Here is an 18,003-nt window from a genome sequence, read left to right on the forward strand (position 1 = left end):
GGTACGCAGTTTGAACAAAGGCATGTGTGTATATTCGCAAATATTTTGTAATGTAACAATACTATAACACGGGTAAATATGTGTCGAAATAACCAATTATAGGAACATTTGATGGTCGTCGGAGGTAGATTCAAAATGTCATAGTTTAGTCGATAACCGTCAGAATAGCTTCAAAATTTATCAATTGAAATCGAATAGACACGAGTACCGAGGGCTGTCATATGCCCTAGCAATAATAATAGCTTGGATTCTCATGTTCGAGGAATGCAAGTCATATGCCCGATGGACTATGACTTGGAATTCTAAAATACGGCAATATTTTACAAATCAGGTGTATTTAAATCCGGATCAGAATCTATGCTCATCGCACAATATATTAAATGCGTTGCTGCAATTCTCGCGCCAGCTCATGATTTTATTACTGATTATACTATCCCACTGCAGCTATACCATCCTACTCGTTAATAAACATATATTTATCCCCACCAACTACACTGTCATATTGGTAAACACAAGATCACCATCCCACCTAACCCTTTTACAGGAAATCTCACGAGTTAATATGTGTGCATGTGCATATATAATAAATTAGGGGATGTGAATTCCACCTTTCCGCAACCATACCCCATGTGCTGATCCATGTCTTTAGCAATTGCTGCATGCGGGTCCCGTTTCGACAAAAGAATATGTATCTTTGTATAGCTTTCCCGCGCGTTTCGTACCATGGAACATATACAATATACTCCGTTAGTCCAGTTAGATAAAACTTAATTTTGTGATGCATGGATTTAAAAGTAGGTAGGCCGTGAATTCAACTATCAATATCCACAAAATATTGTCATTGCAATCTATATTTCAATCAAGTTATCACTTATGCGAAAGTTTCAGAATGCTGTGAAAATATACTGCATCCTTTGAGCCGGATCATATGTTCCAATGAGTAAACTGCCATGACATCAGAGAGTTAATATTATATCCGATGAGGAATTTGTGACTGATGCATTAAATCGCAATCGCGCTGTAGTCGAACCAATATTGCCGGTATGGAGTGCCAAATCGGACAAGAAATTGTGCACAGTTGCCACAGTTTGTCAGGATGGGATTATACAGTCTTCGCGCTGCTGTTGGCTACATCGGCTTCAATCGGCGGATATTTCGCATACAAATCTCGAAACAAGTCTCCTGATACCGAAGAATATTTATTAGGAGGGAGGAAGATGCCGGCATATCCAGTTGCACTATCCCTTACCGCAAGTTTGATGTCCGCCATAGCAGGTATAGAGAAATCCTGCTGGTTTGCTACCACGGCAAATTCTGCACCTTCATTATATAGATCTCATTGCCATGTTTGACAATCATATCTGTATTAAAATACCGTTGTGAATGTAAGTTTTATATACCAGTGTTGAAAGATAAGATTAATAGTAGGCCTACAGTCAGAAATGTGCAATAACCAAATATAATAGGGAGGGTGCGAACGTTCCGTTCACGTTCGTATAACCATAACGGTATGCTAACATTGATAGTTTAAATATAGGTTCTTTCCGGTGAATTTTTTTCAGAAATATCAGATTTATTCAGAAATATTACTTTTATTGCTCAAAATTGTGTCTTCTGAAATTACACTAAATTTCGAGACGTTTGCCTGAAGTATTTTTCTATTACGACTGCAAATAGCAGAGCGACATCATGAGCTTATATCTTCCTGCGTAGTTTGCGTTACAAAATCGGTACACTGCACCGAAGGTTCGTGAGTCTTACAATACTGAAGTATTTGATTGCAGACAACTAGCTTCAGCACTGGTTGAATTTTATTAACAATATGTCAAGATAATTTCATCATATGGGACATTTCGCGTCAGCCTATGACATCAAGCGCACCCTGAAAACAACTACATTATACTCCGAACCCTAAGCTTTTAGGGATTCGCCTCCACCCGTGCGAATGAATAACGCCGTGACGTGACTTTGTTAAGGCTCCAACTTTGAGGTAGAAACGGGCGAGTTGAAGCTTTGCTCTAGCTCTCGCTGATTAGTTTAGAAATAAACTGAAAGTTGGTTGAAATATTAATTATTATATGCTTACAGTTCTAGGACTCCCGGTGGAATTTTACATGTACGGAACAATGTTCTGGTGGTTCGGTCTGGCATATTTATTTATGAGCGTCATCGTTTCGGAAGTCTACATCCCAATTTTTTACCGACTGCAGGTCACCAGTACGTACGAGGCAAGATGTTTATAAATTTACTGCTTCCATTTACTAATCATTGTGTTTCCTTCAGTATTTGGAAATAAGATTCAACAGATCGGTTCGGTTGCTGGCTACAACAATATACATAATCAACAGCACGCTGTACATTGGTATCGTGATCTATGCACCGTCGGTGGCTTTGAATGCAGGTAATTGCGGGCATACTAGGCTATGCTAGGATGAACAATTGAGAAGAGTGGATGGAAATCTGAGAAGGACGAAACATTTCAACAAGGACATGACGTAGTAAAAAATTACGTCGTAATCATCAAGGTGAAAATCGAAGGGAGGGTGACGGCGCGTTGGGATCGCATCAATAACCATAATAGGGTATTTATGCAATGGGTCAATAACCACGAATTTCGCAAGAAACCGCCCGAAGTAGGTTATGTTTGCATATATTGCTGAAAGTTCAAATATATTAAACAAAGAAGACACTTTTAAAAAAATTTCTGACCTACAATAATTCTGTAGTAAAATCCGGCAAAATGGTAATTATTCCCCGACTTTGTGGTCGGTTGACTGAAAAAAAGGTCATTACTTCGTCTCGACTCCCTAAAAACATATAATCTTCCGTAGGTTGACTAAAAAAATGCTCCCGAAATAGCCGCCGGAGCGTTACTTCAGTGCTGATTTACTGTATCTCACTCGAACTTTACCCTATATTTAAACAAAATTCTAAAAAATGAGGACAAAATCTAAAAAATGAGGACATTTGGGCGTCCTCCGAGGACCCTTTCAAAAAAGTAAATGAAGAGGACAAATCCTCTTGAAAGAGGACTTATGATACCCCTAGATTAAAATAATCTTGTATTCTAGTCTTACAAGTCTTGATGCATATTATCAAAACAAGAAATAATAGTCACTTGTCGGTGTTTAAAAAGCAAAATTTTGAATTCTGAGGACGCAAACCTTGCGAGATCACGGTTGCAATGTGACTCATTCAGTCATTGCATAGCATCGTTCCTCCTCCGCTGTATGTTGGCTACCATCCGTAGCATTCACTGCCGTAACTGTTAGCTAAGAATGGATGAAACTAATTGCGGTTGCATGTATGTAACCTAAAATGTAGTCGTTATCTAATGATATTAAATCTACGCACATTCACAATCAACTAACATATTCTGATTATACCGCAACGCTCTACAGTATATTTTTAAATCGGATGTCTTCTCTGTAATTAAGTATTATAGGCGCCGGTCTAAAATATGAAATAATTGCATCTTCTTTGTTTAGAAATACAATAATTTGAACTGTGGTGCAAAATGTGACAATATAATATGTATATGACGAATACTTTTAGTTACGGGTCTTGGAATATGGTGGTCCGTTGCTGTAACATCGGGCGTATGTATCCTGTATACAACGTTGGGCGGATTGAAGGCGATTATCTGGACTGATGTCATCCAATGCTTGGTAATGTGGGCTGGTCTGATCGCGGTCATCATAAAAGGCACTATACTGCTGGGCGGTTTTGACAATGTATGGAAAATTGCATCTGAAGGAAATAGAGTGGAATTTATCAAGTAGGCGTTACAATTGCAAAGTTTTACTGTTCGAAGTAGGTTTATTAATATCAACACATTGCATTGTTAAGTTTCGATTTTGATCCCCAAATCCGACACACATTCTGGACGATATCAATCGGCGGTACGCTATATTGGGTGGGTGGATACGGAACATCCCAAACAATATCACAACGATACGTATGCTGTAAAAGTGAAGGACACGCAAAACTGTGTGTGAAATTTAACCAAACGCCGTTTATCATCTCCCTGACGATCTTTCTGTGTCTGACAGGGCTTTATATTTGAATCTACTTGGCCTCTGGGTTATGTTGTTGCTGGTAGGTCTCGCTGGGATAGTCATGTACGCTTACTACGCCGGCTGCGATCCGTACGATGAAGGGTGGGTAGTTTCCACTGATCAACTAATGCCCTACTTTGTCATGGAGATGTTTCATGACTACCCCGGAATTCCAGGACTATTTATCAGCAGTGTATTCAGTGGATCACTGAGGTTTGTTTATTGAGTAGCCGGCACACCTCATACGACACCTGAAGAATTGAATTTACAGCACTGTGTCTTCCGGTACGAACGGAATGGCGACTACAACTCTTCAAGACTTCATTGTGCCGTACCGGAAACTGTCGGCAAAGCAATTGCTGATCGCATCCAAGGTATTTAGAATAAATAAGATAATAAAATAATGATGAAAATGAAAATGAAAAATATATATATACTCGATTATATGATTCCAGAGGTGGTCAAAGTAGTCAAGAAAGCTACTCAAGTAGAAGTAGAAGTAGCGACGAAAAAATCTACTCAAGTACGAGTAGAATTACTTTTTCAAAAAGCCACCTAAAACTACTTGAAGTAGAAGTAGAATTGACAGACTTTAAATCTACTCAAGTAAGTAACTAGTTTTGAAAACAGTCTTAATTTGTTCGCATGGACTGTCAAAAACTGCGAATTGAGCTATGAGGAAGGTGCAAAGAGATTGATTCGTATTGATGCATCCCAGGAGGTATCAATTTTCGACAGAATAAGCGTTCTTTCGCATCATGGGATGCCAAGTATAGTATTGATATGCAAATGCGATACTAAACCATTGCTTACTAGAAGACCCCGTTGATTTTAAGGCCCCAAGTTTAGGCGAAGAGCAATACGCATAACTTGTATCGGATACGGTTTCATCACTTCGCGCGATTAGTATACGTTGATAACAAATATTGTGGATCGCAAAAGTTATATTTAGTGTAGCTTTATTTTCGGAAAATAGAGACATTACTACACTTGCTTTTGCACTTCAACATGTATGTTCTGCAGACAAAAGAACGGAAAGTAATTAGAACTGAAAGTATGATACTCGCAATTGAAAGTGAAATACAAATACCACTTTTAAAAATGGGAAAATATATTTCATGTCTTTTTTCCATAAAGCTTCAAAGGTGATCTGCTAAATCAGGTGTAACGATAAAAAAGGCTGGATTTTCCAGATTAGGAAGGCACGTAGCCTAATGGGCTGCAAGATTACGATATGATTGGTAATTGCTAGGTTGCAAAACGGTAGTTTCAAACGTTATGGTGGCATGGGTGGGCCATATACCTAAATTATATTCACTGATACTTTCGTGAAAACATATTTGTCACTCCATAGCTACTGTGCGCGAATCGCAACAAAATTTCTGGACTTTACTTGACTTTTATGAATATTAAATGTTGGTACCCCGTGAAATTAGCAGCCCCGAAATTTCTCAGGCTATCTTTCGTATTGGGGAATGAAACTACTTCTACTTGACAAACAGAAAATAGCGAAAAGTAAGTAAGTAGATCACAAAATAATACGAAGTAGAAGTAGAGAAAATCAGATCTACTTGAGTAAGTACCAGAAGTGGAGGAAACCACTTGAGTACTTCCAAAGAGTAGAAGTACTTCGTTACTGACCACCTCTAGATTTTACAACATTGATTCTCAACCACATGTCCGTGTCGAGTGTCGACTCTCCTGTCGGTCCGCCAAATATACTCAAATCTTATATCTCGATTGCAGAAGGCAAGAAGTTAAACGTTTGTCCATTAATTAGAGAAATAAACGGAGGTGGTCAGTAACGAAGTACTTCTACTTTTTCGAAGTACTCGAGTAGCTTTCCTATACTTCTGGTACTTACTCAAGTAGATCTGTTTTCCGCTACTTCTACTTCGTAATATTTTGTGATCTACTTACTTACTTTTCGCTATTTTCAGTTTGTCAAGTAGAAGTAGTTTAATCCTCCAATCGGGAAGATAGCCTGAGGAATTTCGGGGCTGTTTTCACGGCCAGAATTTTCGTCGCGCTTCGCGCGCAGTGGATGCGGAGTTACCAGTATGATTACTTATCGGCGAATATAATTTAGGTAGCGGGTTGGCGTGGTTCCGCTCACACCGCATTGGCGCCCTTCGCCATATCAACACAGCAGAGTTGGGTCAATTACATTATTTCAGTTCAATTACAATCACAATTACATGAAAAAATGTTATTAATTACATTCAGCTCAATTACAAATTACAATTCATCCAACTCTGCATCACAGTATATAATATTATGGCTTATCATAACGTTTGAAGCTGATTTTTCGCAATCTAGCATTTATTCATCATATCGTTTGAAGCTGATTTTTCGCAATCTAGCATTTATTTATCATATCGTAATCCAACAGCCCATGACGTTAGTGAAAAAGTGGACTCTGACTTTTTTTAGTTTTAGAGCTGTTTTATAGCATACCAATTTACCAACCTTCGAAACTTTCTGGACTAAAGACATGAAATACATGCTCCTCTTTTAGAAGTAGTATTTATATTCCACTTGCAATTCCCAGTATCATATACTTTGAGTTCTAATTAATATCAGTTCTTTTGTCTGGATAACAGATATGTTGAAGTATAAGAGCATGTGTGGTAGGCTAATGACTTTAATTTCCGGAAATAAAGCTACACAGTATGGCATTTTTATGATCCGTCTTATGTTTTATTGTTTACTAATCGCGCAAGGTGTTTACACCGTATCCTATACAACTTCTTCGTATTGCTCTTCGACTAAACTACAGGCCTTATGATATGGGAAGCTGCATGCTGCTCGAGTAAACAGAGGATTAGTATCGCATTTCCATATCCATAATATCATTTTCATCCCATAATGCGGACGAATGCTTATGCTGTCGAAAATTGGATACCTCCATGTATGCATCAATAAGAATCAAGCTCTACACCTTTCGCATAGCTCAATTTGCACCTTCTGATAATCCATGTGAACGAATTAACGATCGTTTTCACAACTACTTACTTACTTGAGTAGATTCAAAGCCTGTCAGTTCTACTTCTACTTCAAGTAGTTTTAGGTTGCTTATGGAAGAAGTACTTCTACTCGTACTTGAGTAGATTTTTTCTTCGCTACTTCTACTTCTACTTGAGTAGCTTTCTTGACTACTTTGACCACCTCTGGAAATAAAACATCAAATATAGATAGCACAGAAGCTGGAAAACAACAATGAATAATAATCAATCACAATATATCAAATCAGCTTCTGGAAAGAATTTAGCATGCACTGTTGGGGTCTGTTGCAAAATCCTGGGGCGAGCCGTACTGAAAGACCTTGCGTGCCGCATGTTGGGGACCCTCATGTAACCATACACAGTAATATTGATAAATTTTTATTCTAGGTCCTTGTAGTTATATACGGCGTTTTATGCACCATAATGGCCGTGCTCACATCACAGCTGGGGAACGTGTTGGAGGTGGCTTTTGCAATAAATGGTGTTGTCAATGGAGTGATGGTTGGACTTTTCACACTGGCGATGCTGTTACCGTGGGCGAATCCAAAGGTGCTAGCAAATTCGTCAAGTATACATTTTAAGTGTAATCTCGGCATTCCTTCATCTTGGATAGTAATATATTTGGCGTACGAAGCAAATGGTTCGCATGCATAACTGAATCGGAAAATTTTCTGACATATGTTTAGTTTGATAAATATATATACAACCATGCATGTACGTACAAGTAGGCTACATATGTTTGACACTGCCGTGCAATCATTGGATTACCTAACTTCCTAAATATTTGCTAAACGCTGATTTTGTACCTTTCGATGCATATATATAGGGTGCCTTCATCGGGACAATCTCAGGTCTAGCAATTACTACCTGGGTATATGTTGGAAGCCAAATATATCCTCCCAGTCCTGCAATGACAGGAATTCTTCCAAGATGTACGTCTATGTGCAACAACATCAATAGTACAAGTTGTATAGTGGATGAAAATGTATTTACCACAGGTAAGGCAAAGGTCATGTAAGCCACATGTTCCTTAACCTTTCATCAAGCGCGGACTATACTAAATATTCTTGGGTGGTTGCGTGAACCCCCTCACCGCCAGATTTTGGTAGCTGATGTATAAAGACTGGGTAGACACTTCCCCCAGTCCTAATCATGGCACCTCATATAGCCATCCGGTCTATTTGTTGTCTGAAAAGCTACCGACTGCGGGCAAATTAAAAGGGTCATCACTTTCTCTTATGACCAATGTTGTGCACTGGAAATATGACAAAATAAAGACGAAAGTCAAAAATCAAGACTGACGTAATGAAGGATTATGTAGTTTTATAGTTTTTGAGCATTGGCCTTTCATAGAACCCTTGATTTAGGAAAGTGCGTTTCAACATGTGTGACGGTTCGCACTTGTGCAAATGAACAAAATTGCAGTGAGAATGACGAAGGTGGTGCGAATGAAAAATCCGGATGAGTGCGATTGAAAATCGTGAATAATTGTTAGTTTTTCTGACGCACCACTAATCGTAGCTCTCACCAGCGTAGTGAATTAATATTTTCGACCTATAATTATTACGTAACCAAAAGCCTGGTTTGGAAGCTGGTGTAGTGGCAGGCATACAGTATATCAGCCCGCCTGAGCCTGCGACAGGTTGGAAAAATGACGTCAAATTGATTTTCGGCTTCCTTTAGCTAAACCATCATCATATTTAATAAATGTTTGATTAGCGCGAGGCACGAGGATAGTAGTAAATACCATCATTACAGACTCACATTTCATTTCATTTCACAAGTTACTGTAACGTAAATTTTTACCCCTTCAAGGTTTATTAAAGTATGGACCGCAAAGGGTATAATTTTGGGTCGACACGGTGCCAGAGCTATCTGATAATATGTATGTAATATTTGTTGAATTTATTGCAAAAAATCCTGCGATAGTTTTTACATATCCAAGGTCACTGTGTTGGCTACTGTAGCCAATAAGCACCCTTTCGACAAACCGGAGTCTCCGGGACCTTTGTGTCAGCTCTCAAAAACGATTTCTGCCAGCAAGCATTATTCACTCGCGAAAAATACGCGAAAAATACGCTGAGTGCAGAACAGATTTTAACACCTGGCCATCCAAGCACTAGTAGACGTTCTTGTACAAAACCCAACAACTTGTTTGGTCGAGAAGGGTTTTAATGGATAGTTGAAATCAAAACGAGCGAAAAAAGTTGCCTTTTTAAAGAGACACTTGATAGATCAAGCTACATAGTAGCCAATTTGTTGCACATCTGAACAAAATGTTGTTAAGTATCTTCATCTTCTTTTTGTATAATAATTTTCGGTTAGTTTGTGCGAATTAAATTTATTTTACAAAAAAAAAGGTGCGAATGGAGCCCTAAAAGGTTGAAAAGCACTGATGTAGGATATTAGCATAAACATATAAATACCACTTTTGAGATAGAGTAGATCACATGCATATTGTCATATCTACATACCTAATTAGGATTAGGGAGAATTGGTAAAGTAGTCATCGTTAGTTCTCAAGCAGAAGTAGTGAGTTTCAAGTGAGTAAAAAGTAAGTAGGCTAGCCTAGCCTATGCCAACTCTTTTCCTGAAAATCTGAGAACTGTTAGGAAGTCAAGGTAGGGTAAAATCAAAACCATACTTGAGTAAGTATACTTAAATTAGGTAAAACGTCTAAGTATTTTGTTGCTTAACACCTTTGGTATTAGGCTAATGCGCAATATATCCGAGAGTTCTAATGATTCGGTTCGCAATTTCACTTTGACTGGACTTGGCTTAAGATTGAAGAATGAATCGACTTGAGTTAATTTGTGCATTGACTCGAAGAAGTCATATGACATTCTATAAAACTCGATTTAAGTCATGTTTATCAGGACCGATACTTGTTATTGTTGTTTTTGTATTCATTGTGATTCGACTACATTGGTTATTTTAGACCTGGCCGATATTCTTTATTATGATTTCATATTAACTTATCGCACGGCCACGTTGGGATTTTTAAGACACAGCTCACGAGGACTGCGTGGCGGGAATGAGCCTTCTGTTCTTCCTTCTCTTGTTTTATCGTCTTTAATGCGATATTTTTCATTTCTAAAATTCGCTTACTTCACATACAGTGTCACCTGAGCTCCTTTCTGAAACAAATTAACCAGAGGGTGAAATTGTGTAGACGCGAAAGAATTTATAATTATCAAATACTGTCACTACTGGACTGGACTCAACTTATTTCAAGCAATTCTTGTCAAAACTTCGATTGTTCAACCCTTTGTACTTGCCGCCTCACTAAACTTTATTGAAGCACGGCACACAATTCCACAATTTACTATTTTTGAGATTGCTTACAGTAAGCGATGTATACTTTGTAATGTGAGAGTACTCGATCTGTGAACCATTGAACATAAGAATGGCGCAGAATTGCATAATACCTGTAGGCATAGATGATAATGTTATAGCAGTGGTTTTTAACCTTTTTTCTTCAGCGCCCCCTTTTCAAAAATTGTCTGGGTCTGGCGCCCCCACTATTTCAAGGACTGTAGAAAAAAAACAATGGGTAAGTGGTCGAAGTCCGGTTTCGGGTTGGCACTTCACTATTAGACCACTCGACTAATTAACGGTATAATAAGTTTATGTGCTATTTTCGTGATTAACTCCAGGTTGTTATAATAACCGTCGGGAAGGCCTACGGGCTCGTAGCATTTGGTTCGAGATCGATGTGCAGTGTACACATCCCGAATTCTCCTCTGCGATTGGCAATACGGGGAAGTTAATTGAATTCGGTTTTGTTTTATTGCTTTGTGTGACTATACTAAATCAATTGAGAACGTGGTAGAGATCTTTGCTCACATTAAATTGAGTACTGCACCAAGCTCCTAACTTTAACATGAATGTGAGTAGTAACACTAAGCAGTATCATCCTTTATGCTACGATGAATAAATATTCTGACGATTTAGTTTTGTAGCTCTCAAATAGACCCTACAAGTATATTTAGTTAATAATTTTGGCTAAAAAGCTTCAAAACATTCCTAATGTACAAAGGGCATCACTCCTAAAAGTTGTACAGTACAGTGCCTTGATTTTGATGCGCAGTGCGCTGCCGGATACAATACCTAGTTCAAGACATTTCGTAGAAAATATCCCGAGCTATTAGTATCAGTTTATTATCATTTCAAAACACCCAAAACTGCGATACAATGAAGGGATAGGGAGGTGTCGAAACGACCTGGAGTTGCTAGAGTGACGGGAGTGTTTTAAAGGGGGATTGAATATCCAAAAATACGCCGAATTCATTTTACATCAATTAAAATAAACCACTGCATTTATGGAAACATCGTCGTGGATATTTCGTGATGAGCGCAACGAAAAGCGTTGTGATTTAACAGATTTTGCCGAATGTTAGTTCACAATGAGAACTAAGAGAACTATTGTTCTACTATATAATAATATTCCCTTACTACCTCATCTACTGCGACGCTATTTCTTTCAGCGCCCCCTATACCGCACCCTGAACCCAGCGCCCCCCATATGGCCTCCTGAGCGTTTCCGCCCCTTCAAAATCCAAATCCCCCTGCGGGGCGCTGGAGACAAGGTTAGGAACCGCTGTGTTATAGGAATATCTAGAGGTGGTCAGTAATGAAGTACTTCTACTTTTTGATGTACTCAAGTAGTTTCCCTCTACTTCTAATACTTACTCATGTAGATCTAACTTTTTGGAACTTCTACTTCGTACTACTTTGTGATTTACCAATGAGAGAGAGAGAGAGAGAGAGAGAGAGAGAGAGAGACGGAGAGTCAGACGGAGAACTTTGGAGACTTTTTTAGCGGAGTCTCAACAATAATTTAGCTGTCATAAAAGTTAAGGAAAGTTCAGAATTTTAAGTCTTTTAAGCGCTAAACCGTTGAGCGTCAATAATCGTTGCAACTGTAACGACAAACTACAGGAAATGTATTCCCCCTTTTAAAATATTGTGGTCGTATTTCTATTCTTGCACGGTATCGTTACAGTGAGATCTTCTAATTAATCTGAGTTCTTTTGTCCGGAGCACCTTAACGTTGAAGTTGAAATTACGAAGTAAAATTAAATGTAAATCGCATTTATATGAGCTAACGTATTTTTGGTTCACGTAACAATCCTCGCGTAAATCGTTAAAGGCAGTGTCTTATACATCTCCGTATTGTTTTTCGCCTGCACTACGGCCCTTATAATGCGGCGAAGGGCACAATTACATGAAATTATCTGAAATGGAGCTCTGGGGTAAACATAGTTAACGGCCGCCGTCCAAAATCAAAACTATCATTTGCATCCCATGATGGGTTCGAATTTTTTTTTGTGCGGAAACTTTGTACCTCTTTATATGTAGCAGCACGAACCCAGCTCTCTGTACCGTCCTCAGAGTGCAGTTTCTGGATTTTTACAGTATATAAGAGCGTATTTACGACTGCTTCTCGCAACTAATTACTTGCTTGCTTACTTGAGTAGATTTTAGTGTCGATACTTCTACTTCTACTTGAAGTAGTTACCTTCCTTACTTCTACGTCTACTTGACTATTGACTACTCTGACCACCTCTGGGAATATCATATCATATATCTATGCAGCTCCTTTGACCACAACATCTTCAACTACAACTCAAGAGCCGCCGGGTGTTGCTGAGTTTTACGCAGTATCTTATCTGTATCACAATTTGATTGGCTTCTCCTCTACAGTGGTGATTGGACTCCTCGTGTCAGTTTTAACAGGTACCAAATAACAAATCAGATAAATTGTTCCTACAATGGGTGCCAAAAGTACGTTTGTCGCCACCCAATTTACTATGTGGATATTTTGACGTCAGTGGCTTTCAATGTGTCACAATTGATCCCTGACCTCACATCAGTGGTAACATTGTTGAGTAGTCTGTATGTCCAATTTTTGAATGTAACTTCAAATATTTGCCCTGCGCTACGCTGCAGCAGTGTTGGGATCAGGTCACACCTTTGAGTCACGAGTCAAGTCGAGTCAAGTCACGAGTCAAGTCACAATTCAAGTGAAATTGAATATTCGAAGTATGAGTGATGATTCAAAGTCATAACATTTTGCCAGCTGTGAAATATACATTAATTAGCCTTTATCTTGAATCAAATAACGAATATAAAGTTAGATATGCATGCAAAAAGGCGTTGTATCGCACACGCACACGTAGAACTGCTAATGAAATACGTGAGTAACTGTATAGTTACATGCTACAGTTTGTGATTATCAGCCAAAATAGAGGACCGAATATGAAGACTAGATAAGTTTAAACAAATTGGTACGGTACAATAATACCCATCTACACATCCGTAGCAATAAAAACGCATGAATTGTATTGATTAGATTTAAATCATTCAAGAGGGTTGGTAATGGTGATCACTACGTAATGTAAGCGCTGTGCCATCTCATAAACAGTTTTTAGATTAATCTACTACTATTACAACAACGTAAGCTGTGATCATTTCGTTTGCCACCAATTTATTTGTGATATAGCCTAACAAGGACCACTGGAAGTGGAACGTACAATAAGTGAAAGACTGGTTGCTCTCACAAGTGTCACTGGCGTATCACGAATTGTCCGAACATACACATGATACATTGATTTAATCGACACCATTTACTTATTGATGACTTGAAATTGACTCGTAAATTTTGCTCCGAGTCACGAGTCAATCCACATTTATGAAGCGCCGAGTCAAGTCAAGTCAATTTTGCAAAGTGACTCGAGTCAAGTCAAGTCATACGAAAAAGTTGACTCGAGTCTGACTCGAGTAAAGTTATGACTCGAGCCATCCCAACACTGCGCTGCAGCATAGACATGCGTGTGATAAGCGAATTATTTTAACGTGAGTACTGATTTGCTATTTAGGTTATCAAAAGCCAGAGGAATTGCTTCCTGAAACAATTCATCCCTTTTTCGATCACTTTGTCTTCGGATGGTTACCGAAAAATACGAAAACGAGGCTTTGGTGCGGTGTGCAGCATGACAGAAGAGGATCTTTGGATATGTTGACAAATGTTGGGAAATATACTGATGTTATTGCATCTGAAGATGAAAAGGGATATCATAATGCAGCGTCCAGTTCTGTAAATGACATATTGCAAACGGAGACGGCCCTCTAGCGTCTTGAAAGCGATTTCTGTTCGACACTTTTAATGTTTTAATAAATAATCCTTTGAACAAATAATACAGCTTGTTTGTATATGATGAATTACACTGGCCAACACATATTTTTAGGCAGACAAAGTAAGAGTGGTTTTGGGGGTTCTAAAGGGCACTGATTCCGAATATGACGTTAGTCTTTTTTCAAATTGACTCTGTTTTAGAGATAACCCATGGGTAATTTTGACTAAAATGTCATATCTTCGGTTTCGGTGTATACATGCATATATGCGCTAGATCAGGGGTTCTCAAAGGGTGGGCCACAGTAGCATTTTGAGGTGGGACACAACGCTATTTAAATTTTTTCAGAATTAATGTAAGTTTAGTTAAATTTGTTATGTTAAACGCTAAAAATATATTCATAAACCTTTTCATCCGACTCTGATGAGACCTACTGGCACGCATTGAGTCAGAATGTACAAGTTATATAGTACAGGCAGAGGTGGTCAAAGTAGTAGCAGTGTTAGCTTCAAATATGCTATAGATTTTATAAATACAGAAAACGCATCTACCTACAACCAGTGTTGGGATGACTCGAGTCATGACTTGACTCGAGTCAGACTCGAGTCACCTTTTTCACATGACTTGACTTGACTCGAGTCACTTTGCTAAAATGACTTGACTTGACTTGACTCGGCGTATCAGAAATGGGGATTGACTCGTGACTCGGAGCCAAATTCACGAGTCAATTTCAAGTCATCAAGTAATCGGTTTCGATAAAAATCACTGTATCTTTCATATGTTCGGATTGTTCGTGAAACGCTTGTGTAACCCGTGAGAGCGACCAATCATTCAATGACCATGCGTTTCTCTGAGCCTCGATTGTTCTCTCACAAATAAATTGACCGCAAACGAAGTGATCAAAGCTTACAGCTTACGTTATCGTAACTCTAGTAGTAAATTAATAGAATAGCAAAATGTCTATTTCTGTTCTCTGTTCTTGCCTTAACGAAACCTCTTGTTTTATTGAAATTGAAGTCGAATATAGTTTATATAGTCCTCAACCATTGGCGCAGGCTGGAATGGTATCATATCTATTTGTAAATGGGTATAATGTTTGCATCTTATCAATTCGTTTCTCTATTCTCTATTTTGGCTGGTAACTCTAAACTGAGGCTATGCAATCACGTAGTTCAACAGTTCTACCCTATGTGACCGATACAGCGCCTTCTTGCGTTTATATTTAACTCTATATTCGTTCATCACATCACTCAAACTGTCTTTCAGACGGCTAGCAAATTGCAATGACGTAATCATGCCTCATACATACTCCGAAAAAGCAACTTGACTTGAAATGTGACTTGACTCGTGACTTGACTTGACTTGACTCGACTTGACTCGAGTCACCTCCAAAAATCGAGTGACTTGACTTGACTCGAGTCACCTTTGAAAATCGATTGACTTGACTTGACTCGATTCAAAATGTGCAATGACTCGAAATGACTCGTGACTCGAAGGTAGTGACTTGATCCCAACACTGCCTACAACACGCATGAATCGGTTTCTCCAAGTACAGCATTGGGGGACCAATGTAAAATTACACTCGTGATCCGAAAGTAATTCCGATTTTGACTTTCTGTAATGTTTAGCAATTGAAATCTGTTAAACTGTGTGTGCCTTGATGTCTGCCTACCGCACCAGCAATGAAATAAAATATAGTATGGTCAGAACATAACTTATAATCATCATAGTGAAATAAAATGAGAAAAGGTTTAATCGAGTTGCTGCAGAAATTAGACTGCGCATTTTTTCAATATTTTAAATACGATTCTTGAGCCTTTCGCGGGCCGCACAAAACGGGGTCGCGGGCTGTAGTTTGCCCGCCCCTATATAGAGATTAGACTAAAAAGTGAAAACCTTTGATTGTCATTGGCTTCTGTAAATTTAGGGGTACGCCAACAGCCCACAAATTTTGAATAGGTCTGCTATCAAAAAAGTTCAAGATGGCTTGCCCTACACTAAAAGTAGATTGGTTATGGGCCACCGCATTGCGTATGTTTATGCAGGCCTATAACTGCCTAAAATTATTTCGTGAATTAGCATAAATTACAGAGAATTTTTTGAAAATTTATGCAACTTTTCAATTTTTTTTCGCGCTAGGCGCGATCTCAAGTTGCAAATTTTCTTGAATACTTGGTATTCCTCCTCCAAGAAAAAACACGCAAGATTTATAGAAATGGGTATATCGACGTTGGCCATTACCGCGCAACAACTTGACATCGTGTGTGTCTTTTAGTTTAGTGCGTTTGAGCGATTCTATATTTATTGATATAGCAGACAGCAGGTCACGAAATAACATCATGTAACGAAGTCATAACAACGGGTCCGCCCGCCCGAAGATTTACGGGCCCTACAGTTTCCAAGACACCTCACTCAGCTCTACCGGTAAATCTGATAACGTGAACAGAGGGGACAAGAAATTGATAACAATATATATGCAATACCCGATTTTATTGACCGATTTTATCATGAATTATCGAAAATATTCGCGCGTGGCGCTGGCTCACTAAACAGTACGTCTAATTTCGTGTCAAAAAGCGAACATCCTATGGGAGCCCAAGATCCACGTTTTTGGGGAGGCCTGACGAAGTGCTGTTTCGTTCCTGCCAACGGGTATATACGCCCGAATTTAATTGCTATTGAGGGGTCCTACACCTTTTCAAACACACCTCAATCAGCTCTACCGGTAAATCTGATAACGTACGTGAGCAGAGAGAGGATAAAAATTGATAGCAATATATATGCAATTCCCGATCATATTAACCGATTCAACCATGAATTATTGAAATTTTTCGCGCTCAGTGCGATTAGGCGTTAATAGCTGTCTCACCATAGTGTCCTATATGGTGTCGACACAAGCAAATCGCACGGTTCAATGAAATTGTATCACGTCACAGTTTCCATTTGGCTACAGGCAATTTGACGGTGATTTTTGACCGACTTGCCGAGCATCAAATTTGATAAAACGGGTATCAATCGAAAGCCGCCGCCGTACTGATTACGAAAATATAAATTTTATTCCGCTCGCGGCCCTGGAACCCCCACAATCAGCCTCTAATTTTTCATTGTTATGGAGATTGGCATTGGGACGCAACAATGCTGTCTGGCGAAACGACAGACGCAACAATACTGTCTGGCTCCCTTTTTCTCGAGCACCTGTCTCGTTTCGCTAGACAGCATTGTTGCGTCCCAATGCCAATCTCCATAACAATGAAAAATTAGAAGCTGATTGTGGGGGTTCCAGGGCCGCGAGCGGAATAAAATTTATATTTTCGTAATCAGTACGGCGGCAGCTTTCGATTGATACCCGTTTTATCAAATTTGATGCTCGGCAAGTCGGACAAAAATCACCGTCAAATTGCCTGTAGCCAAATGGAAACTGTGACGTGATACAATTTCATTGAACCGTGCGATTTGCTTGTGTCGACACCATATAGGACACTATGGTCTCACTAAACCAGTGGTTCTTAACCTATCTTCCTCCAGCGCCCCCTTTCAAAAATTATCGTGCTCCAGCGCCCCCCAACCTCATATTGTAAGGAATGTAATAAAGACAATGATTAAGAGGGATGGCCGTAACAGCACTTCGTCAACCCCCTAAAAACGATTGCCTTGCGCACCCATAGCGTGATAAACCAAGCTTCTGAGGGCTTCGCACCCAAGAACGCCATAGCGTGATTTCGATGGTAGGCAAAGTTTCTGTGGTCTGGTCGCCCTAAGGTATCAGAATTTTCTATAATGCATGAATGAATAGGTGGTAATTAC

The 18,003-nt window shown here is 39.1% G+C and overlaps 1 protein-coding gene across 1 annotated transcript; it reads left to right on the top strand.

Moving 5' to 3' along the window:
- The first annotated feature begins 7 nt into the window (after positions 1–7).
- On the top strand, positions 8–14,263 carry LOC145445573 (sodium-coupled monocarboxylate transporter 1-like). The gene is made up of 11 exons (XM_080323762.1): positions 8–1,275; positions 2,089–2,228; positions 2,284–2,401; positions 3,556–3,778; positions 3,850–3,990; positions 4,053–4,271; positions 4,330–4,432; positions 7,451–7,612; positions 7,890–8,061; positions 12,662–12,802; positions 13,945–14,263. The coding sequence occupies exons 1-11, from the start codon at positions 1,044–1,046 to the stop codon at positions 14,196–14,198; spliced, it is 1,905 nt and encodes a 634-aa protein (XP_080179888.1). The 5' UTR covers positions 8–1,043; the 3' UTR covers positions 14,199–14,263.
- Positions 14,264–18,003: the final 3,740 nt, after the last annotated feature.

This window comes from Botryllus schlosseri, chromosome 8 (genome assembly GCF_051294905.1).
Source record: "Botryllus schlosseri isolate E-star chromosome 8, Bs_hap1, whole genome shotgun sequence".
In the NCBI taxonomy this organism is placed as follows: Eukaryota; Metazoa; Chordata; class Ascidiacea; order Stolidobranchia; family Styelidae; genus Botryllus; species Botryllus schlosseri.